This window comes from Monomorium pharaonis, chromosome 1 (genome assembly GCF_013373865.1).
Source record: "Monomorium pharaonis isolate MP-MQ-018 chromosome 1, ASM1337386v2, whole genome shotgun sequence".
Classification (NCBI taxonomy): domain Eukaryota; kingdom Metazoa; phylum Arthropoda; class Insecta; order Hymenoptera; family Formicidae; genus Monomorium; species Monomorium pharaonis.
The window spans coordinates 1257858-1280542 of NC_050467.1; the positions used below are offsets into that span (position 1 = coordinate 1257858).

The following is a 22685-nucleotide window of genomic DNA, read 5'->3' on the forward strand; positions in this document are numbered from 1 at the left end:
CTCGCGTTGATCCCTTCTGCCGGTACCTCACCTTAAAGTCACCGGCGCGCATCTTCGGCGTCGCTACTCCGCGTCCGGCGTCGAACAGGACAGATCCGTTCGGCGTGGTGGTCCATTCGCGCGCGACGAACACGCCCAGCGAGTACTGTAAGAACATTTGGAAAAATTATCTGACGACGATCGTTATCGCGGGCAAGGTGTTTCACGTGAGTGTGTTGTTGATTCACGGTGAATCTCTCGGCGACGACGAGACGTCTGTTGACATTCTATCATTTCACCGACGACGTGTCTCGTTCATCAGGCATCGTTTAAGGCACCGTACTCCGGCTCGACCAATTATCTCGGCTATTATACCCGTGACGTTTCGCAATGACACTCATTCCCCGTTGATGCGATCACGTTGTCCGAGCGGCGTTTTATGATCAGTGTTCAATTTCTATCGACGCGTCGATTGGCTGCTGGACCAGTGGGTTACTCGCCATTGAAACAGTCGAACGCTCGTCTTTCTTCTTGCGAAGTCTCTGTGATTTCTACAAAAAGGGATTCAGGTAAGAAAAGAACGCGCGTCAAGGTACCACGCGAAAGGCATTTCTGCTTTTAAAACCAATAGCGTAAATGTATCCGTAAAACAGTTGTAGAGCACAGTTACATCTTCATTTCTACCAGTGTGGAATATCTTTAACTTCGGTCCAATTTTTTTTTTTTTTTTTTTTCAAAACGGCCTTCATTAATATCGGAATAATCTTCACCTTTATAAGTATGATCTAACTCTTTCCGTTTGAAAATCGTCGAATAACACGGTCTCATTGGCATTAATTCCGGAAGAACGGAGATGAAGTGCATTGAAGCGGCGATTAAGCCTCATTAGCATACGTATTATTAATGTATTTTCTACCGCTACAGGGAGGTAATAGAGACAATAGGCCAGAAGCATTCGCGAGCGCGGTCCATCCATGAATTGCCGCTGACGCGGCGGTCTGGAGAGTGCGTGTTATACATTGTGCACTAAACAAAACCGAGACATGCGTCTCATACGTATCGCACATTAAGCGACACTCGAGCGCGTGCTGCTTACGGTACGCGACTCACTCGGGTCTTATTACGGTTTCCCTCACGCGCGCAAGGGATTCCCCGAAATTCTCCCGGAAAGACCGGGAGACCGGACGGCGAAGTCTGCATAAAATATCCCGAGTAATCTTTCCGAGGCGAAAGGAGACACCGTTTTCCAAAAGTCGCCAAAAATATTTCATTGGTATGGATATATCGGATACGGCGGGAATATTAAATTATCATGTTCTTCCCATCTCTTCCTCTCTCTTTCTTCATTTTTCAACTTTAGAGACAGATGTTAGAAGTGATCGGAAGAATATGAAATCTGATGGTAAAGAGATTTCTATTAGGTTTCCCATACTTTTCCTCGTGCGGGGGAATTCCCCGGGTATTCGCGGAAAATGCTAATGCAAAGGTACGTGCGTTGCCTCCTCATTGCGTTTGAAACTGTATAATTAGCCGGACCGCCGCGCATCAACATTTCGTAGCTGTCACGTTTTTTACCAGACGCGCGTGTGGTATTCCCGACAATTGTAATCTAACTGCGAGAGATTTTGAAATGTGACGCCTACGCTAAGGTCGTCTGAAGTTTAATAACTTAATATAGAACTGAAGAAAAAAATTTAGACATTATTTAAACATTAATACTGAAATTTTGTTGAGTACCAAGATTCTCTTTGAGAGAGAGTAGCATTTTTTTTCTCGTAATCGTATTAATTATACATCGATCTAATGCTCAACTTATTATTAACTTATTATCAACACTAATGGTACATTGAGGTAATTATTATAATTCGCAATATGTTAATAGAATCAATAATATCGATCGTAATTAATAATATAATTTTACTCTGAGATATATTTTATAGAAATATATATTTTGTCATCGTAATCAATTTTAATTGCTAAATAAATAATAAATATTAAAGAAAATATAAGAATATTTCTCTTTTCTTCTTAACGCAGTAGCAAGTCGTTTCCAGTCGCCAGATAAATAAATTATGCAATATCCGTTATCTTCTTTTTCGCGATATTAAGTGATTCTATCATGCGCAGTTGAAATTCGGCGAGAGATATCGATTCGCGATTCGGACATCGATATCAGTAAGACATTGATCCTTCTGGTCGCACGTAAGTGCGATAACAACGCGTAATCGGCCCTACATTATACAGATTTACATATGGAAAGTATCTTACGTATCTCTCGTATCTCATCGTAGAAATATCGAAGTGGCGATATCAGCTGTTTAAACGTAGACTAAGAGGCGACGGATAGGAGAGAACAGAGGGAAAGGAGGAGGAAAAAGAAACACCTAACGAATTTCCCCGATGGAACGACGTAAACGTACCCATAAATAGATAAGGAATAATTAACTGGCGATTTAATTCCCTAACGAGCGGACGGTGTGGGAAAAGTGTCTCTCTTTTCGCGATAATAATTTCATTATTCCCACGGCATTAATTCGCTACCGAGGAATTTTCCCGGCACCTGACAATGCGTCTGACTTGAATGATGTTAACATGCAGAGACTTTAAGAGTTGAATGATAAAAGACAAACCGATTCCTTATCCTCTTCAGGATAAGCGATCGATCTAGCGAATGCGATCGATCTCCTAGAGCGCTTACCTTGGACGATACAGAAATCTCTCCCTCTCTCCCGGGTGCCGATGACTTTTGACTTTTTCTTTTGTAGCTGCCTAGAGGTTCACGCGCCGCATTGCGCTTTCACTGCATTGGGCTCCTCCGGTGCCTAGCACTGCCGCGCAATTCAAAGGCCGTTACTTCTTCTTCCCGCGGCTCGTTGCTGTTCGCGCCGTTGTTGCGCACGAGCCGTGAGCCGGCTAACGAGCCGGCACCGTTAAATCGCGCCGCTAAATCGGCACGAGCCAGCGAGGAAAGACTGCGGGGCGCGGTACGATTCGCCGCGATTCCCACGTCCCGCGCGAGGGCTTTTCGCAACGATCTCCTTTCGCCCACGTCTTCGGAAAGGTAGAGGAAAAAAAAAAAATGACCGAGAGCGCCGATCGATTACAGATCATCGGCGTTGACGACTCGCTAATCGCGAGGGAGCGCGTGGAAACCAATAGATCGAGATAACGCGGGTTTCGGTTCTATCGATTATATACGCGAGCCAAATTAATTAAAAGCAATAGAGATGCCCGCGCGAACCCTTTCCCTTTCCTTCCTTTTCATTTACAGCTGCAATAACTGTCGTAATCTCGATCGTCAACCGATCGTCACGGGGGGTAAGGCGCCGTCCTTCGCGGCATCGATTTCTCATCCTTCGACCGCGGCCGATCATTATCGTTTTTTTTTTCCTTCTACACACAGGTGTCTTCCACAATCGTGTGTATATATACGCGTACATATACGTGTATATGTGCGCGGCAAACAGTGAATTTGTAAGTGTATGTGGTAAACGCTTGTTGCCGCGCGTCGGCGGTGTAAGCCCGCTTCATCCGCGAGCGTTATCTCGACGACGTGACGATCGCAACGTGAGGAGATCGGAAGACGATACCGAAAGGCACACCTTATATATATGCCGGATGGTAAAGGCAATGCTATTAGTAGTGCGTCGGCACTCTCGTGATTATACACGGTGTCGCAAACGTGTACGATCGCCTACGCCGGACGCCGCGCGGCGCTTGGGAAAGGACGATTGTGAGAGCCAAAAGCCGACAGGAGACTTTAAAGAAGAGGTAGAGGCGATCGTTTAATTTATCGTTTGATTGTGCGGGCTGCTACCCGTAACGAGCAATGTGATTTCTTGTCACTCGCGCGACGTGATTTTCCGTCACGATATATCGTGAAAAATAATACAATAATATCTGTCAATAAAAAAAAATTGGTCTTGTGATAAATCCGAGATAATGTAAAGTGGCTACAATGTTAGCTCCTTTTCCTCGTCGAGAAGTTAATTACAACGTGAAGCAACTATATTCTTATTAATTTCGTTTCTTGCATAATATCGTAAATAACATCGCGCAATATTTAACAAAAAAATGTAATTACTTTGGCGCGACGAGATTTTATGTTTCAGGCAACAATAATTATTGATTAGTTTTTCGACATTGGATTGTATTACTTTTTACTCCGATTTCACATTGCTATTGAAGCAATCCATTTTTTTTTCTTTGTGTTTAATTATTTTTCTTTTTACACTTAAGAGCCGTGCTTCAGATCGAACCAGTTTTCAACGTTTTGAATATATTTTTATCGGATCGAATAAAATACAATTGATCTTCAATTTAAGTTGCATAACTTGTCGAGATAATAAGCTGGAATAATCCACAAAATTTTCAATGACGTGATATTATCGATAATGCACGTTACTTTGTATTAAGATATAAGGCATGGTCTAAATGACAATGGAAAGTGGTGAAGAAAAATAAAAGTAATTTTCCAGAAAAAGAGTTCTTAACTGTTGTACATTTTTTATCTCTCTAACAGTGAAACTAGGTGGGAGTTTAATTATACTTTTCTTAATTATACTTAATAAAAAAAGCTTTATATATATTTTTAAAGAAAGTAATAATGAGAGAAAACAAAGAAAAACACTTTTTTTTTCATTTTTTGGCGAAAAATTGCAAGATGTCTATGTCAAAAGATTATAATTTTATTCGACGCGATATTCTCTAAGCGAATCTTTAGTTGATGAATATACGATAACGATACGCCCTCCTGGCCATGTAACAAGTGATACGCAGAAATATTTTCTCTTTTTGCCAGATGGCATTTATCAGTAACATCTATACATACAATAATTAAAATAAAATTTAAAGATTTGCTGTTATCAATAACATTGTAATTGGAAACTTGACTTTAGATCTTTGATTCGCAAAAGATAATATTTTTTTTTTTAGTAAAATAAATTTAACAGTAACAAAACAGAGAAGAGAAAAAAAATGAAGAAAATAAGAGAAAAAAGACCAAAAAATTTCTTTTTAATAAATCGCATAGCAAGGAGACAAGTTTGAATACGGAAACTGTCCCCATGTAACATGAGACGATAATGTTTCCTTAGTAAAGCTAATATACTAACACATAATTTCTACGCATTGTAATGTAATACTCTAAAGCAGAGGCATGCAAAAAGATGTGGTGGCTCGTGCGAAATAATTTCGCTGCTTCAAAAATGTACATATGCAGCCATTTAAATATATAAATGTACTTAAATATACAAAACTATCAATATTAACATTTTTATTACATTATTGTAAGATTTGTTGTGATTTTTGATTGATGGGGCTATTGATGCTTTTACCAGTCGAGTCTCTAGAGATTTCCAAACTGAAATAAGACTTTCATCGACATTTTTTCTTTGAAAAGACCTAATTTCAATTAACGTAATAAAAATTGAAACTGCGATTTTATCGCATTCATAACACACGTCCAAGTACAATTTAATGAATCTCGGTTTCAGCCTGCATGCTATGCTAGGCACGCCTCTTTTCTAAAGGAGAGAGATAAAAGTGCACGAGTCGACGTTTAACTGCTGACTGTAAAAAATGTGCGAAAACTGTCCAGATAAGCCCGCTTGTAAAAAAGATTAGACACGTATTCTCATAACGAAATTTAAAAAGATCGCGCTGCATGTAGCTTTTTATTACGATCAAAAGCGTAACATAACGGAGCGAAGACGCCGAACGGTGGCTCGATCAAACATTACTGTTAGACAATTTAATTTTTCTTTTATCAATTTGCACTCACGTATCTTTAAGATAATGATCAAGAGTTCTTTAGTTTTGTTCAAAATACGAAGATTAATATTTGAGAAACAAAAATTAATCTTATTATTCTCGCAATAATTTAATTGTAAGATTAATAATTGAATTAAAAATTATTGCATTTGCAGTGAAAAGGGAGGATCGGAGGATTCGCCATAATGTCGTTATTAGAGTCTCTGCTCCAGGCGATGGGAGTAAATACGGAGTCTTATCATGGAGAAGAGAATGTCACGGAGGATTCGGAAAAAAAAGTATTAATCGCTAAAGCCGTCACCATGGTGGTTTTGTGCACCGTCAGCACGATCATGGGCATCCTACCGATGTTGCTGGCCAAGTGGTTAAAGTGGGATATGAGCGATGAAAATCCCAGGTTAGATATTGTAAAAGTGACTCTAGTATAATCACACAGATTAAGATAAAAATTATCGTAATAAATCTCAAGATTTAAATTTTCAATTGTTTACCTATACTTTAGTGAATTACAGTAATCTTGATAACAAATTTCTAATACATTTTCTGATACACTTATCTGTAGGGAAAAAAAATGTTTAACGCCCCGAGACAGGTATAAAAGTCGAAATTAATTTACATATTATTCTTATATAAATTATCTGAACTTTAGTTTGTATTTGTATTTGTATTCGTATCCGGGTTACGGTATGTGAAAAACTCGAGTAGACTCGAGGAACAATATCAAGGCGTAGGTTCGCTGTGATACTCGAGAGTGACTAGACGACGTCTAATCCTCAAATGACACAAGTGACATATATTGCGTCTCGCCGATAATACGCCGTTTTAAGACCGGCGATGTAAGACGGCCAAATTGACGAGTTAAATCACCAAGTACCGCTTTATCGCGCGTAGATCGAAGAAGCTGGTGGGCATTCTGCTCGGCTTTGGCGGAGGCGTTCTCTTCAGCACGACGTTCCTCCACCTGATACCAGAAGTCGCGGAAGGTGTAGAGAACCTCGTCGAGTCTGGCAAGATGAAGCCGCTCAATTTTTCACTGGCAGACATGCTTGCGTGCGCCGGGTGAGTCAGTCAGTCCTTTGACGTCACTTAACGTACAATGCAACAGAAAATAAAAATCGCCTCCGCGAAGGTGGAATTTCCTCTCGTCACGGCTTCGCATCAGCAAGAAGCAAAGAATATTATTCGCTACTCAATTCCAATTCATATATCAATCCGCTCGTGTATAATTGCAATTTTACGATAATAACAATGCAAATTTTATTCAGCGCGGAATTAATGTGTTAATTTTGTCGGTTTAATTTTATTGTCGAATATACAAACTTTTGTTAACACTGAAGTAGTACAAGTTTCGAGATCTAAGGAATTAATTTAAAATTCTCTTCCGCAGATTCTTCATCATGTACCTGGTGGAGGAGTCCGTGCACACGTATCTCAGAAAGCGACAGTCAGATCAGCAAAATACCAACAAGAAGGACGTGAATCTCAGTACGAACGAATTGGTAGAGAACGGTCAAGTGTGCCCGCCATCATGCGCCAGCAACAGTCATCGTCACTCGCATGCGTAAGCCTTGTTTTTCGCTCTCGACTTTTATCAAACGTTCAATATCATTGTCACGCCGGCGCGCTGTGCCGTGCCGATGACACTTCGACGGGCGGCGCGAAAAAAAACCGCGAGAGAAACTTCACATATCTTCTCTTAATTTATAGGGGCCACAGCCATTTACCGGCGATAATGGACAACGATGACTTCGTGATAACTTCGCTGAGAGGCTTATTAATAGTACTCGGTTTATCCGTGCACGAGTTATTCGAGGGGCTGGCGATCGGTTTGGAGAGCTCCGCCGGTCACGTCTGGTAATTGCATCGCAAATGCGTCTACAATCCCTTAATCCGAGCCGTGCTCGTGCCCTAAATTAACCGTTACTAAGGCGGGAGATTGCAAACCCACATGCTACGACGCTGTGACATTATTTCCGCAATTGCTCTGCGTGATTCACTAGCGAGAATCTTTCATACTTAAAAATTTTTCAAAATTTCTATGTAATTTTGAAACTTTTTATAAAATTTCTTCCATTTTTTTATACGAATTGGAACACTCTTCAGAAAAAAAATTTATATTCTTTCTAAAATTCTTCATCCTAAGATTTCTTACTCCATTATTTAATTTTACGTAAGATAAAATCTTAGAAATCTTGGAACGTTTTAGAATTCACATATATAACAAATCTTGAAAACATTTTTTAAGTGTTTCAATTTGCATAAAAATTCTGAAAATAATTTTTATCAAAGAACCACGCAGGACTATAATGAAACAAAATTTGATTACATCAATTTTGTTGATATATAATTTGAATCCAAAAATCAAAGTTAATTCAAACTTTCTAAAAATATCAAATTATTAAGGATTAGTAGGGAGAATTAGTATGGAGCGGCGATGTGACAAACGATACGACTCGTCCACAGGTACATGTTCCTCGCGGTTGCGTCCCATAAATTCGTCATTGCCTTCTGCATCGGCGTAGAACTGATCGCGTCCAGAACCCGAACGTACCTGTCCGTGATTTACACGTGCACATTCGCCGTGGTGTCGCCGATAGGAATCGGCATCGGGATGGCTCTCGTCGGCGGTAAAGGCGCGGCCGCGAGTGGAGTGATGGCCGTAATATTGCAGGCAAGTTCTTCTATCTTTTTTGGGGGAGGAAAAAGTACTCGATTCTTTTAGATCTAAATAAAGAATCTCGATGACACAATCAATGACGAGGACACGCGTGCCGAAGAAAATCTTTACGTTCGGAGAATATTCAAGATTTTACATAATGGACCGGTCGAGCAACAATCGCACGGTATGCAAATAAAAGAAAAAGAATCTCAACGCTTTTTTTTTTTTCGTCGCAGGGATTGGCGTCGGGAACTCTGCTCTACGTTGTGTTCTTCGAGATCTTACAGGAGCATCGCACCGGGCTGAGGCAATATGTCTCGATCCTCGTCGGTTTCGTCGTGATGTTCGGCCTGCAGATGTTGAGTAAGTACATACGATTTTATTTCGCGCTGACGCACAACGATGCGTTCTTTGCATCCCCTCGGTGCGGGCAAACGTGAGAGAATTGGGGTATAATTTGGCATTACAAGTAAACGCCCGACTCCTGGGTCTCCGTTAAATGCATTCTTCACATCTCTAGCAAATAGACTTGGAAATTTTTATAGATAAGAATACACCGTGTTGGTGTACGTCTGGCTCACTTATCGACTCGTCTGTCTTTCAACGCGCAATCTTCCCTCGAACGTATTAACCGCGTAGACAGCTCAAAATATGATATGATAGAGGAATGATATTAAGTGCAAATAGTTTGGAAGATAATATTGACGAGGTGTCAAATGTGTAATGTTTAGTTTATTTATTCATCGAGTTCCTGGTTAAGATAATCGATCGATGTGAGTTTTGCTCTCTACTAACAAATACGGTTCTTCCCAAACAAAATCTGCATAAATAACGCAAATCCCAAGAATTAAAAGATATACGGTTAATTAGATAAGAACACACAGCGGGGAAAAACGATGGAGCATTCAATGAATGAATTTCGAAATGCTGTCCGAACGAGGACGGCATGTATCTGAGGTCGAAGTTCACCGACACGGCCGACACTTATCGATTCTCAGAGAATAATTATTGTCAACAGTCATTTTATCGCGGTGCGTAAATGTGTGCACGCGTATTTGTCGCAGCTCTGAAGGAGAGAAGAGACAAGATGCGCTCTCGTCGAGGTGCATTGTTCGAAATGACGTTGCATTGCAAACTGTACATTACACACGCCCTGCAGGAGGTGACAGCAGGGGAAGAACAGGTTGTTGACGGGGTCGGGAAGAGGGGGGGGGGAGAAGAGAAAGAGAATGTACAAGCAGAAACGCAAAGGACATCCTGCCTGATGATGATTCACGCGACACGGTTTCCGTAACGTTTGATTTTGCTCGACGTGAAAAATTTTCCCCGTATGCACAGACAAAACCGATTGTCGTTACACGACGGTGATCAGAAAAATTGATAAAAAGTAATCGAGAAAAAAAAACCCGCTCCGTTTACTTCGTTTATTTATGAGTCATTATGCGAGCGATGATACGCTCGAATTGTTTCTTCCGAGCTTGACTCGCGCGGGTATCCTTCGCTCTCTCGCTCATGCGGCTTATCGCTCGGCAGTGAGAAACAGAGAAAAAGTGCGAACTATATCGGAAAAATAAATGGCGCGTGAATTGCGATTACTTTGTTATCGGCGTAATTAACGACGTAGAAAACGGAGTGATTGTCGATCTCGATATTTTCAGGCGACATATATGCGAGCTTTACGACCTCGACGATGTTTAATGAAGCGTCCGATCCACGAGTGGTGGGATCCTTTCGCTTTTCGCGCGAAAAGGGTGAAAGTGCCATAGAGCCGGCAAATAATCTCAGAGGCGTGATCGTCTCGGTGTGGCCCACATCGTTAAATTCATAACTTTTGCTTTGAAAGTGACGAACCGTGCCGCGTTTTACTTTTACATTTTCTCGTCCACGCTATAGAAATTGAAGGAATCTCTCTGGCTGGAGAGAAATTAATCTTAACGTAGAGAAAATTTTATAGTAAAAATTACTATAATAACCAGTAGGCACTAAGAAAAGAATTATAAAAGTTTTTGCTATGTATTTCATCAAATTGCCATAGTATTTACACTATAATTCTCTAAAATTTCTTCTCTGTGCCTCTTACCGTACATAGTAATTTATGATACGATATTTTCTCCGTGTATGAATATTGCGAATTTTCCGCGAGGGATCCCAGGCGATTGGCTTTTCGAGAAAATTTTTAGAGAGCCTTCTCAGTCCTCTTTTTAGTCCCCCCCCCCTTCCTACTTATTGTTAGTACTCCTCTCGTTCTCGTTCTCTTAAACCGACGCTATTCATATTCAAGGCGATTTATTTCTCTTGCGGTCCAATTCGCGATGCGAGTATTATTTATGACGCTCGTGGGCGCGAACGTGGAATAGCCTAGCGTCTGCACGCGTGCCCTCTCCACACATACACACACACACACACACACATACGCATACGCGAGTACCGCTCAACGAGCGTCTCTCATTCACGCGTGCACACGCACGCCTACGCACGACGCGTTCGCCGCCTGCGGCGAAGGAGAGAAAATGTATTTGTACGCGTGGCTCCTCGTCGGGCACAGACCAGTTACAGCAACGTGATCGACGTTTTGCGTGTCTAACAATGCGCAAAGAAGAAATAGAAATTTAGTATAACCTTCCCATTTCCCTCTTTTCGCTCTTCTTTCCCTTTATTCTTTCTACTTTTACTTTATTTCAATTAAATCCTTACTTCCGCTTGTTTCTCTACATTTTCACCCTTTTTCTCCTTTTTTTCTATTTCTCTCTGCGCCTTTCCATTTTACTTCCATTCTTACGGTGCGTCCCCATTCTCCTTTTCCCCCTCCCCCCCATCCCTCGATCTCGCGTGCATTCCGACGAGAGAGAAAAAAAAAAGGAGCAACTTCGCGAGGCCGTCGGTCTTACGCCACTGAATGAGGGACGATCAGTTGTGGTGCAGGTGCCAGAAAGAGCATGTACGCCAGCGAGTGATCGTTAAACAAGGACGAGCGTAGAGAGACGGCCGCGGGAGTGGGCAGGAAACGGTTCGGTTCGGACTATGTAAGACGACGAGGCGGCGGCCGAGGGGTCTGATCGTGCCGACTTCTCGTCGAGACCGGAGTAGTGTCCGATCAGCCGTCGCGGCGCGTGGTGCTTTTCGCCGTTCACTTCGTCGCGTCGTGCAAAATCGCGATTGTGATTACAACCTCGTCTGATCGGCGAGGAACCTCATCAGGTTCAAATCTAAAGTTTCGCCCGTCCGGCCGCGAACGCGTCGAACGCGTCCACGGGGAAAGAGATCTCGAGATCAACTGGAGAACGGAGATGTCCTCCAATTAGATAGAAAGTGCAGGATTATAATGTGAAATGAGTCCCGTCGTCGACATCAGGAACGCGCGAATGAGAGACGTGGTGAAGTGGTGACGAGAGGTAAACTCTGCTGCGACGTCGACGTCGCCTCCCGCGCGGATCTTGTCCCCGATACTTTTTCCACGCGTGTGATCGCTTCGAGATACCGACGTTGTGAAATCCTCCTCCGAGACAAGAGGGAAAGATTTCTCTTCCGAGTTCTGCCCTTTCGTATCGTCGTTACTAATATCAGTCGAACGCCACGCGAAATGGAGGAGAATACGACGACGTCCAATGTCCTTCTGATATCGAAGATCGGCGCGATGATCGGTCTCGGCTTCGGCTCCCTCGTCCTGGGAACGTTACCGTTGATGGTAGGACGTTACAGGGCCAATAGGCGACTTCGCCGGAAGCGTCGCCAGGCGATTTCCTCCAGTCATTCCAGCTCCTCCACATCCACTTCGGCGTCCTCGCCGAGCGTCGACTCGATCTCCGCGACGAATAAGCAAGTACGTCCGATAAATAACCAGAGATCCTCGATAATCACCGATAATTGGTCCACTCGCAGCATCTCCGGAAGGCTCTCGTCTTTGTGCCAGTTGATCGTAAATCGAGTCGAATCGCCGCAGATGTTTCGAGTCAATATTATGAAATTATATCGCTGCGAATAATAATGAGTATAATTAAGGCTACCTAATGGAAGATATCCTTGACACAGGTGGATATCCTTGAATATGTTATCTGTTAAATGTAGCAGCGCAAATGTATCGCTGCATAGATTTTTTTTATTCCACAATCAATTCTTAAATATCGTTCTATGTTCCATCTTGTCACTATCTATTTATCACTATGTATATATGTGACTTACTGATTTCAAATAGTAATGTGTCAATATAAACGCAGTCCTAAACATGTCTAGAAGGCACAAAGTCGAGGTAGACGGATAATATTTGATCGCATGAAAAGTAGGAAGGTCGTATTTGCAAAATATGTTTACATTCATAATACGCGTCTAATGAACAGTCTCGGTCGATCATTTATTAATCGCGTCCGGAGTAGCTGCTCATTAGGGTGCTCGGTATTCACGTCATGTATGGATTCTCTGCACTAGTTGGAATTAATTGAATCTTGATTCTTTCAACTGATGTATCTGATTACAGTACATAATAAAAACAAATAAAATTTAAATAGTCGTCGCAACTTCTCGCAAATTTAGAGCATGTTATTTTAGTATTTATTATGTGAAAAATTGATTCCAAAGCGATCAAAGAGTCCATAGAAACTGATCGAGCGTCCTATCCAACGAATGCAAGTATCCTAAAACAAATCCCAAAGCACCGCGGCATCGTCCTCAGGGTCTCTTGACGTCGCTCTTGCTCTGCTTCGGCGGTGGCGTGCTCCTGTTCACGACGTTTGTGCACCTGGCGCCGGAAGTGCGCGCCAGCGTCGAGAGTCATCAGTCGAACGGACAACTGCCCAAATTGGGTACCCTCGGTCTGGCCGAACTGCTCTTCTGCAGCGGTTTCTTCCTCGTGTATTTGGTCGAGGAAGCTGTACACGCCGCCCTTACCGGCAAGCCCGAATCTTCGGAAGCGTTACTCTACCGAACCGTGTCGGTGCGCAGATGCAACAACAACCAGGTAGGTCCGTCGGGTTCGCCGATGATGTCGAACGGCTCGATCACCACCATGTCTACGACCACCGCGTGGAAAGACACCAACGACATCGAGGACAATAAGGATCGAGATCGGAACGCAGACCGGACGAAGCTCCAGCTCGATTCTCACAATCCGACGGACAAGGAAAACAAGGTGCTACCGGCTATATTTGTCCTGCCCGTTGCATTGCCGAATGAAGGACATCAAGTGGTCCAGAGGCATTCAGATTTAGAGCTAGCGGTGCCGGAACTGAGCTACCAAGTCAATCATCATCAGTCTCACAACCATCATCATCACCATCAGCATGGTGCGATGATGCAGAACACCTCAGTTCAAGGACTGCTGACTGTGCTCGCGTTGTCCTTTCACGCGATATTCGAGGGTCTGGCGGTGGGTTTGGAACCGTCCGTCAGTTCGGTCGCGTATCTAGCGGCCGCAATCGCGACCCACAAACTGGTGATCTCCTTCTGCGTCGGAATGGAACTCTACGTGGCCGGCGCGTCGACCAGGACCATCCTCGGCTACCTAGCCATCTTTTCCATGGTCACGCCAATCGGGATCGCCGTGGGACTCGTCCTCGACCATTTCAAGAACGACAGCGAGAACTTGGGACCTACGCCCACTATACTTCAGGGCATGGCGGCCGGTACCCTGCTCTACGTGGTGTTCTTCGAGGTGCTGGCGCGGGAGAGGGCGAATGACAAGAGCGGCCTTCTACAGCTGGTCGCAATCATTATCGGCTTCGCGCTGATGCTGGGTCTGCAGATCGCCAGTGAGTTCGCGTTTCCCGGAAGACGAGAGGGAATCCCCCGCGTCTCTAGAGCGCACCGGAGCGTATCGCGGCGCGACACACCGCCGCGATGCCGGATAGATGCATTATCGTCGTCGCTCAAATGTCGTCCTTCGTGCCCGCGCTTATTGCGCATTTCCGTTTCCATCCTGCTTCTCGCGTGACCGGTGAATTTCCGTCTGTCAAAACGGAACATCGCGCGGCGCGCGAATTTATTTATTATAAGGTGAAAGTCCATCCCGGTTCCATTAAGGTTCACCGGAAGCTATCTCTTCCTCGATTTCCTAGATTCGAAATTTGCGTGACGTATGACGAGCGCATATTATTATTCATAGATGCGCCAGTTGTGCGCTGAATAATTCAGACATTTTTCCAGGGTACCTTAAAATATTACATCTAGTGTGTAATATCGATTGTCAATTCAATGTCCATCTTCTCCAAGCAGAAATGTCCATCGAGCATATCGTTTACAGCGGTTATTTTTCCACGAATATTCGATATCTTTGCGATCAAAATTTTTAGAATCGCTCGTCCCGGTGCAAACCTATTACAGGTACGTCCTTGATACACTTTACGTGTCGGTTCTTCGCCGCTACTTGTCTAATCTATCGATTTGCCCTAAACCGACGAGCTGCAGCCGAAAAGTCAGGGTCAGGACACATTGGAGTGGGAGAAGCAGAAGAATCTCTCGTGGCAGAAATTCTCATGGCGTGTAACGCACGTTTGATGGGAACTCGCCGCGAAAATAGATCTTATCGAGACGTTATAATCTTTTAAAAATGGATATATGAATCAGAGAGCAGACACCTGTGTGCTCAGAGAGACATGTGTACATGTGTAGACATGTAATCAGAGATAATGCACAGAGATAATACTCAGAAAAAAGATCGCGTAGTATTACGGAAGGCCTACGCGAGTGTATGTGTACGCGAGTACACCGATGTATGCAAAATTAAATTACATATTTGTTAATCTCGAAACGCCAGCCGATAAACTCTGCTCGCTTTTGGTAGTTTTTGTCGCTTTGTTGTTTCCAGTAAATGCGGTTAATAACTCTGATAACACTGACGCAGATTGTGGAGCCTAGCAGAAGCGAAAAGTTATTCGTATTAATTGTAAAACGTTTCCAATTCGAATTTATGCTTTGACATTTTTGAGATCATGCTTTCATTTCTTTTTTTTCAAAGGCATTTGCCTCTATTTTTACGATTCACCATTTCTTTAAAGCGCGGTCTTTTTTTCTCTTTTCACTTATTTTCAAATATATAAAATATGTAAAAAAAAAAAAAACATTAAATATTATCAAATATACAGAATATAATCGCAGAAATAACGGTTAAAAGAATTTCATCTCTAACTTCTTAAGAAATGTCGTTCGCTCGGTAGCTCGTCCCATTAATTCCGCTTATTTTCGACCAAGTCGAGATCTAATTATAATATCGTGACGTGATACTTGATCGGTTATTCGCACGCGCGCTGTATATATTACTTTGCATCAAACTGGATAATAGAGTGTCGTTTCGCCGAGAAAGTAACAAGTGGTGGGACAAGACCGATCGTCATAACGGTTACCTCCGCGGATGTGTCACCTGTTATGCAATCTTAATTGCATCCCGACCTTCTTGCGAGAGCGCGAAAGGTTCGCGAAATCGCGAGAGATCGTAGGTGCAATGTTCTGCTTCAAAGGCTGAATGACGCAACGTGCTAGACGCATTGACAAATCTCGATCTTGCAAAACAATATCGTAAAAGTACAAATTAAAAATATCCCTGCAAAGCATACTGATTAACATCAGTAATTTCTTATACACAAGTACGGCAAAAGAACGTTACGCAGACAAAGTAATTGATTCGGATTTTATGACATTGTAGTACAAAGAAATTAGGCTCTATATGTTTTCTACTACATTCATCAAATGGTTTAATGGAGCATTTACCCTGCATAAAACACGAGCTCGTTACTCCTACTCGTGGCTGCGCGAAACTACAACTTTTACACAACTCGCGTCGACTGCCATGATTGGCAAATTGCATGCGGAAACAACCCACTTCTTCCAAGACACACACGGGTTTCACGTGCGGTGCTGGAATGACATGCGTCACGGCAGGGACATTGTCATGCTTACTACTAGACGAATCTCGATCTCATAAGGGATCTCTGGTTATAGTCCCAAGGCTTTCTCTCCACCCATGGCAATGACCCGGGACGGGTAGGTCGATGGACGATCCGACCGACTTTCGACCGGCTTTCTCGACCGATTGACGTATTTCGCGATGACGAAATTGCCGTCGAGTGTTTGAGTGCCGTTTGGAGAATTTCGTTACATGTATACATGGTACATTAATTGTGGACCGTTCGATGAGCGATTGAAGATGGAAAATGGACGGCGCTCGACCAGACGCGCGTCGCACACAACTATAATTTTATTTCGTAAAACATTTTTGAGAAACTTGAAATTTACTTATAAATCTTTATAATTCATTGTTACTGACATATCGTCAGTTCAGATAGTTGATAACAGCGTTGAAGTGAATGATTACTGAAACCGTCGATTACCATTGGACAGCTTTCTTATATTCGGATCGAACAAAACAATCGCTTTATCGTCATACGAGCTATCATTATTGTTGATTAGATACTTTCCGATGCTAGTTGAGTCTAATAATATAATGTTAATCTTTAGCTTTACGATGCTACACGACCGTCTTTTCTCTTTTGCGATGATAACTAATAAAAACAAATGTCTTGCTCTTAAATCTTATCCCGCAAAAACATATTGAGAATAAAAATAAAATAGATTTCACAAATGTATATTTGAACTCCACGAAGCTAAAGAACGAGGTTAAACAATTTATTTAAAAAATCAAAGAGCGACTTTAAAATTGAATTACATTGTTTCGTCTAAAAAAAGTATAATTAAATTTAAAAATGTAGAAAAAGGGAGACGGGAAGAGCGTACCTTCTAATTCGTGAAAATTATTATATACGGAACGCAAGCGCAAACAGTTCAATCATTCCATTTCCTCATTTCCGCAACGGGAGACGTGTAATTTCGCAAAATGAATTACCGTTTCCTTTCTCAATCCTCGATTAATCTCTCCGTGATTAAAAAAATCGCAATGAAGTCTCAAACGTCCACGCTTTCTGTTTTACAGCTGCCCATTCCCACTCGCACGGTGGGCATTCGTGTGGTGATGATAAGGATCACGACCACGACCACGACCACGACCACGATCACGATCACGATCACGATCACAAGCACGACGTCGTTATGGGGGCGATCGACCAAGTGACCGACAGCATCACCGAGGCCCTGTCCAACACCCTCACGTCCTCGACGACGTCGAAGACGATCGACGTGAGCGAGATCAGCCCGTTGCAGCCTCAACGCAGTTAGGGAAAACCGATCTGGCAGTTTCCGCAAGTTCCAAGCTCCACGGCTGAATTCTCCTTGTTCGCCAAGAGATTCAGCGCAATCAAGATCTCTCGGGAAGCTCGAAGATCTCGAGACAGTGCCTTTACTCAGGGGATTCTTCTCGCGCGCATTCATTTTTTTTTTTTTTTAATCATCTAGCAAAGTAAGACGAGAGGTCGAGTTGACGAGAGGTAAATCAGTTTCGCGACTTTTTAGTGTGTGGATTTACGCGCGTTGAAGGGATCGAACGGTCCCGACCGTGTTCCTGGATGGACGTGGTGCAAACGTGACGCGGCGGAAAGTACGTCGCACAACTTTACGTTCGACAAGAAATACGTCTTTCATTGCTGCCCCGACTGGAAACTGCGTGTCGTTAGAAGATACTTTACGGATTTCCGACTGGCTTTCGCTGACTATCGCGACAGGCAACCTGAAGAATTTCGCGCTCAAAGTGTCGCGATCGCAAAGAAAACTTTCGCGCACCGACAGAATATTTTGTGCGTCTGAACCGAATTTATTTTTTTTAGATACGTAATAGGGAGTAAGTCAGCCTGCAGTTGCGGCGATTATTTAAGTGCCTTCCAAGAGCTGGATACTTTACGATATCGAAAGTATTTATTATCGATAATCTTTGTAATATATGCGAAGGCGTTCCTCAGAATTTAATCTTTCTTGATAGCAATACGAAAAAAAATGGGAACGTCGAGCTCTTATCGTGGTCCAATTTCCTAACTACTCAATTACGAATTCAAATAGAAATAGGCTATGCGCATTTATATAATAAGAAATTTTAATAAATTATCAGATTTTTTTTATTACACGACTGTCATTTATATTTTTTATACCTGGTAATAGTATAGAAAAATGAAAATTCGAGCATGGAAATTTTCGAAAGTTCATCTTCCCTCATATATTTTTGTAGAAAATTAATTAACAGAGTTTTATCCCTTTTATATTAAAAACATGAATCTCTGAGATTCCCACGACTAAAATTGCTCGCAGCAAAAGTAAATCGCGCCTATTTGAAAAGCGCACGTTAAATGTGTGTGCTCTCGAAATGCTTCTCTCCGAGACAATAAAAAAAACCCGCTTTCGTGAACGTCATCTGCATTTCGCAGTTTGAGAGCGGTTATTGTTGGAAAGAATGCCGTGTCACTATTTGCGGTGCGAAACAATAGCTGCGTCCAGACACGAAGAGGCATACCGCGCCATGCGGCGATCGACCAACGTTCGCGTTTGCGATTACATCGGGTGTCCCTATTTTCTCGAGTCGAAGGGAAAATAAAGTTTCATCCGCGGCGAGTCTAGTTTCCCTAAAAAAAAATCATCCTTTATTTTTTCCCCATTGTATAAAAAAAAAAAAAAAAAAAAAAAAAATCGGTGTCACGCTTGATCCCCTGGCTCGAGAATATATAGATTTATTTTAAATTGCCGAAGAGTAGAGAGAAAGATTTTTTTAGATTTAATAAACAGTTTTATTCGACTATTCCAAAGCATATATTTCTTTGGTTTTAATCAATTTTAAACAGATTTCTTTAGATTTAATGAAGTTTATTAGAAAAAAAAGTATGCTTTGGAATAGTCGAACAAAACGGTTTATTAAATTTAAAGGAATCTTTCTCTCTGTTTACGAAGGCGTAAGTAAAAGAACAAGTGTCTCGACGGACACCCTGTATGTAGGCTCCCCGTAAAAAGCATCCGTACGTCTGCACTCTCGACGTGCGGAGTATCATCTTAACGAGATAAATTATCGTATTTCTGCGGTTATAGGGGACGTATCGAACGCAGTGCGCGCACACAGAACAAGGCAAAGAGAGATTCGAGTTCTAGTCAATCAATTGCATTTGAATTTTGTATCGAGCTACTTACACAGCTCCGTCACACTTGTCTATTATCGTGAGTAAGCTTAGTTTATGAATCTTCTCGCGTTACGAGCGACAAACATTGAAGATCGAATGGTATGTAGATTAACTCGTACAAAGTGACGCGGCAAGTTCGTTTGTGTTACTTCGAGGCTCCCCTCTTATCTGGCTCGACGCTCGCCATAATCGCACATCGAGGGTGCAACAGCATGCGTAAATAAACGATAATAGTTTTGAAGAAACAGACGCGTTTCAGCGAGACAATAAGAGGGAGAGTAATAAGCTAACACACACCGTTTATGCGCCAGTTTCTCGCGCATTTCTTCACCTTTCTCAACTCTTGACTCATGCACCTTTGAATTATTTCAACCGTTAAACGACTATAAAGTTTATTTAAAAACCATGATGCGTCATCTGAATAATTTCTAGGATAATTTATGCGCTAAACCGATAAATTTTAGATATTCTTGAGCTGATGTGTAAAAAACAACAATGTGTAAATTACCTAGACTTTGACCGGTATTTATAGCCGATTTTTATACTTTAAGGTCGTATTAAATTCTGTCTTATCTACTTATTTTACAAATGTACATATTTACAACTTTGAAAGTTTCTTGAAATTTCAAAGTTAAATTATACTACGTTCTAATTTTTCCAAAACGAAATACAGACATTTGTTTTAAAAACTTAAAAAGTATGTTCATAAATTTTTATAGATTTAAAAAAATCTGTTCTTCCCAGGTTGTAAGAGTTAAGATATCATTAACAAATCACAAAGCCATAGTTTACAGTAACAAGATATTATTTAATATACGATGATCTTAAAAGATAAATGACGACTATGAATATCGTGATTTTTATCTTCAGAATAAAAATTAGGAAACAGACGTCGATGGAATTCAGGCAGGCAGGTATGAAGAGATTCGTTCGTATGATTCTTTTTTTCTATCGTGTCACAATTCGTATATTCATATATATTTACTGGTGACAGTTATCTACAATATGACGATGCATTCTTATGCAGCTTATAAAACACTTTCGTCGATAAACGCACGAAAAATAAGACGCTTGTACCTTTTTCCGGCTTCCTAACGCGCCGGAATTACAAGGGTTCTTACTTATAACTTTTGCAAAGTACGTGCATTATTCATATCATCTTACTCAACAAACAATTTATCAAATGCTTTTCCTTTTTTTTTTAACCGTGTCGACGAGCGAAGAGAAAAGCGTACGATCGTTTATTGACACGTAAAACGTGTAACTTCCAATGCCAGAATCATCGATACACATTTCTGTGCGATACGACAATTCACATTCTCGGGAATCGATACGAGTATTGGAGTGTGTGGCTCATATCTCTTATCTTTTTGTTTTCCAAAAGAAATCCACGGTATATCAAATTCACGGTAGAAAAAAATATTATTACTTACATACAATTAGCGTCCGAAAAAATTTCAGGAACCTGACGGAACAAATATTGAACTTTCCATAAATCTCTCACCTCGCGTGAAACGAAAATTCCATGAGACAAGTTGATTCGAGGGTCAAAAGTGACGAAGTGCCATGTCCCTCGTAGTACAATTTCCGTTCCGACATAGTACAATTTCATTCCATACAACAATTCGCGATATAAATCCAGGAAAGAAAAGGAAAAAGTGGAAAGTGTACAGGAGCAGCCTACTTTTTCACTATTTGCTCGTCCACAAATTCGAGATAGCTCGATCCGATTTTTAGAAGCGCCACTCCAGTGCCGATGCCGGCTATTGTACAGCAAATCGGGCTTGGCGGCACTATGGAACGTATCACAGCCCACATCAGGACTGATCCTAAACTCAGCAATACCGCCCCGGTAGCACTGAAAAAATTAGATGCAGCAGAAATGATAATTCAGTTCTATTCGACAGGTGAGTTTTTCAGATTGCAATTCTTTTTTAATCGTTTGATCAATTATATGTTGACTTTGTTTAGTAACAATTGCATATTTATCATATGACAAATGCAATAGTACTCTAAAAGCCAATCTACATACTCTTTTATTTCTTGTTTTTTGAATATTGAACCACTATTTTATTGAAAATTAAATATATTACATAAAACTAATAATCAAAAATCATAAAATAATGAAAAGGAGGCTAATGAGCCACTATGAGATCTTAGTGTAGGAAATATATTCTAACTACAATTATAATCAATAAATGTTTTGATCTGCCATTAGATCTTTTTCATCAATATTTTATTGACAATTGTCTCCTCTTGTCTATTTTGAAATTTGTTAACTTTTATCTTGTCAATGTTAATAAAATTGTACAAAAAAATAAAAAACAAGAGTGCTGTCAATAAATTCAAGTGCATTAATGATTGCAGGATAAAATATTGTAGAGAACGCTTAAAAAATTTGTCACCGAGTGCACAGTCAATAACAATTAATCAATTGAGGAATACAAAATATAATTGATGAATTAAAAAACTTGCTTTATAAATATAAAAATTTATCTCTGGCATGAAAAATCTCACCTGTACAGGATTTTCACGGACTGCGGCGCGGTCTTCATGTGTTCACGTGTGTAGATGTACGATCCGGTGCCAACTAGAGTGCCAGCCAATAAGAAATTCGTAATGTCCCTCTTAGGGAATACTCTGAAAAGGATAAATTCGTTCATAATTTCCTCCTTTCACGCCGACTACTTACACTCTCTGTTATTATAATTGAAATCTACGATACGTTCGTCTGCTGCAACATTCATAAAGGTTACATAGAGTTACGTAATATAAGACGAACGAGAGGGATCGGAGGAGGAGCCCCTCGTCGCGACGCACTCGCGGACAGCCTCGAATCGAAGAACGGGAGACGACTTACTTGACGACGAGGCTCGGGTTCATGACGTTGACGGACATCGCGGTGTACGAGGCGGCGCCGAAAGCCGGCGCGTAGAACTTGGCGAGGTTGCATCGGGTGACCGGTCGCAAGCCGAGCTTCTTCACGACGTTCGAGCAGCAACCGCCGTCGCTGCCGCCGGCGGCATCGCCACCGCCGTTCTCCGTTGCGGACATATTTTTTTCTATTGCCGTCTGTCGTCCGGAGGACGCGTTTTCTCTCGTTGCGTGTCTCTCACTGGAAAATTCCCTTCCGCGAGAGAAAAAGAGAGAGTGTCACTCCTCGCCGAGTGCCGTGTGCCGTCGTCTTTACGCGAGACAGACTTTGGTCGGTAACCTTCGCGCCCACACGTCACAGTCACACA

General features: G+C 41.9%; 2 protein-coding genes and 1 long non-coding RNA gene across 5 annotated transcripts; 1 reads left to right on the forward strand and 2 right to left on the reverse strand.

Moving 5' to 3' along the window:
- Positions 1-174: 174 nt before the first annotated feature.
- On the reverse strand, positions 175-3468 carry LOC118644682. The gene is made up of 2 exons (XR_004962426.1): positions 2678-3468; positions 175-530 (listed from the first exon to the last, which is right to left on the reverse strand). It is a non-coding gene; the product is annotated as an uncharacterized LOC118644682 (long non-coding RNA).
- On the forward strand, positions 411-18404 carry LOC105833475 (zinc transporter ZIP3). Of its 3 annotated transcripts, none has more exons than XM_012675243.3 (8): positions 411-548; positions 5907-6148; positions 6643-6810; positions 7139-7312; positions 7459-7605; positions 8215-8422; positions 8647-8773; positions 17325-18404. In XM_012675243.3, the coding sequence occupies exons 2-8, from the start codon at positions 5937-5939 to the stop codon at positions 17564-17566; spliced, it is 1278 nt and encodes a 425-aa protein (XP_012530697.1). In that variant the 5' UTR covers positions 411-548; positions 5907-5936; the 3' UTR covers positions 17567-18404. The 3 variants fall into 3 exon arrangements, with proteins under 3 accessions (XP_012530697.1, XP_012530696.1, XP_012530695.2); XM_012675242.3 differs by lacking the exon at positions 411-548 and adding an exon at positions 3653-3750; XM_012675241.3 differs by lacking the exons at positions 411-548; positions 5907-6148; positions 6643-6810; ... (2 more) ...; positions 8215-8422; positions 8647-8773 and adding exons at positions 8784-12230; positions 13077-14151.
- A 1977-nt stretch (positions 18405-20381) lies between these two features.
- Positions 20382-22662, reverse strand: LOC105833474. Its single transcript, XM_012675239.3, has 3 exons — positions 22304-22662; positions 21961-22083; positions 20382-21301 (listed from the first exon to the last, which is right to left on the reverse strand). Exons 1-3 carry the CDS (start codon positions 22495-22497, stop codon positions 21124-21126), a joined length of 495 nt encoding a protein of 164 aa, XP_012530693.1. The 5' UTR covers positions 22498-22662; the 3' UTR covers positions 20382-21123.
- Positions 22663-22685: the final 23 nt, after the last annotated feature.

Bases quoted from the DNA above. Each gene is read 5' to 3' on its own strand.
- LOC105833475 (XM_012675241.3), top strand. From the start codon at position 11,991: ATGGAGGAGAATACGACGACGTCCAATGTCCTTCTGATATCGAAGATC. The intron at 12,231-13,076 runs GTACGTCCGATA...CATCGTCCTCAG, and splicing joins TCTCCGCGACGAATAAGCAA to GGTCTCTTGACGTCGCTCTT. The intron at 14,152-17,324 runs GTGAGTTCGCGT...TCTGTTTTACAG, and splicing joins GCTGGGTCTGCAGATCGCCA to CTGCCCATTCCCACTCGCAC.
- LOC105833474 (XM_012675239.3), bottom strand. From the start codon at position 22,497: ATGTCCGCAACGGAGAACGGCGGTGGCGATGCCGCCGGCGGCAGCGAC. The intron at 22,084-22,303 runs GTAAGTCGTCTC...TATCCTTTTCAG, and splicing joins AACCCGAGCCTCGTCGTCAA to AGTATTCCCTAAGAGGGACA. The intron at 21,302-21,960 runs GTGAGATTTTTC...TAATTTTTTCAG, and splicing joins TCCGTGAAAATCCTGTACAG to TGCTACCGGGGCGGTATTGC.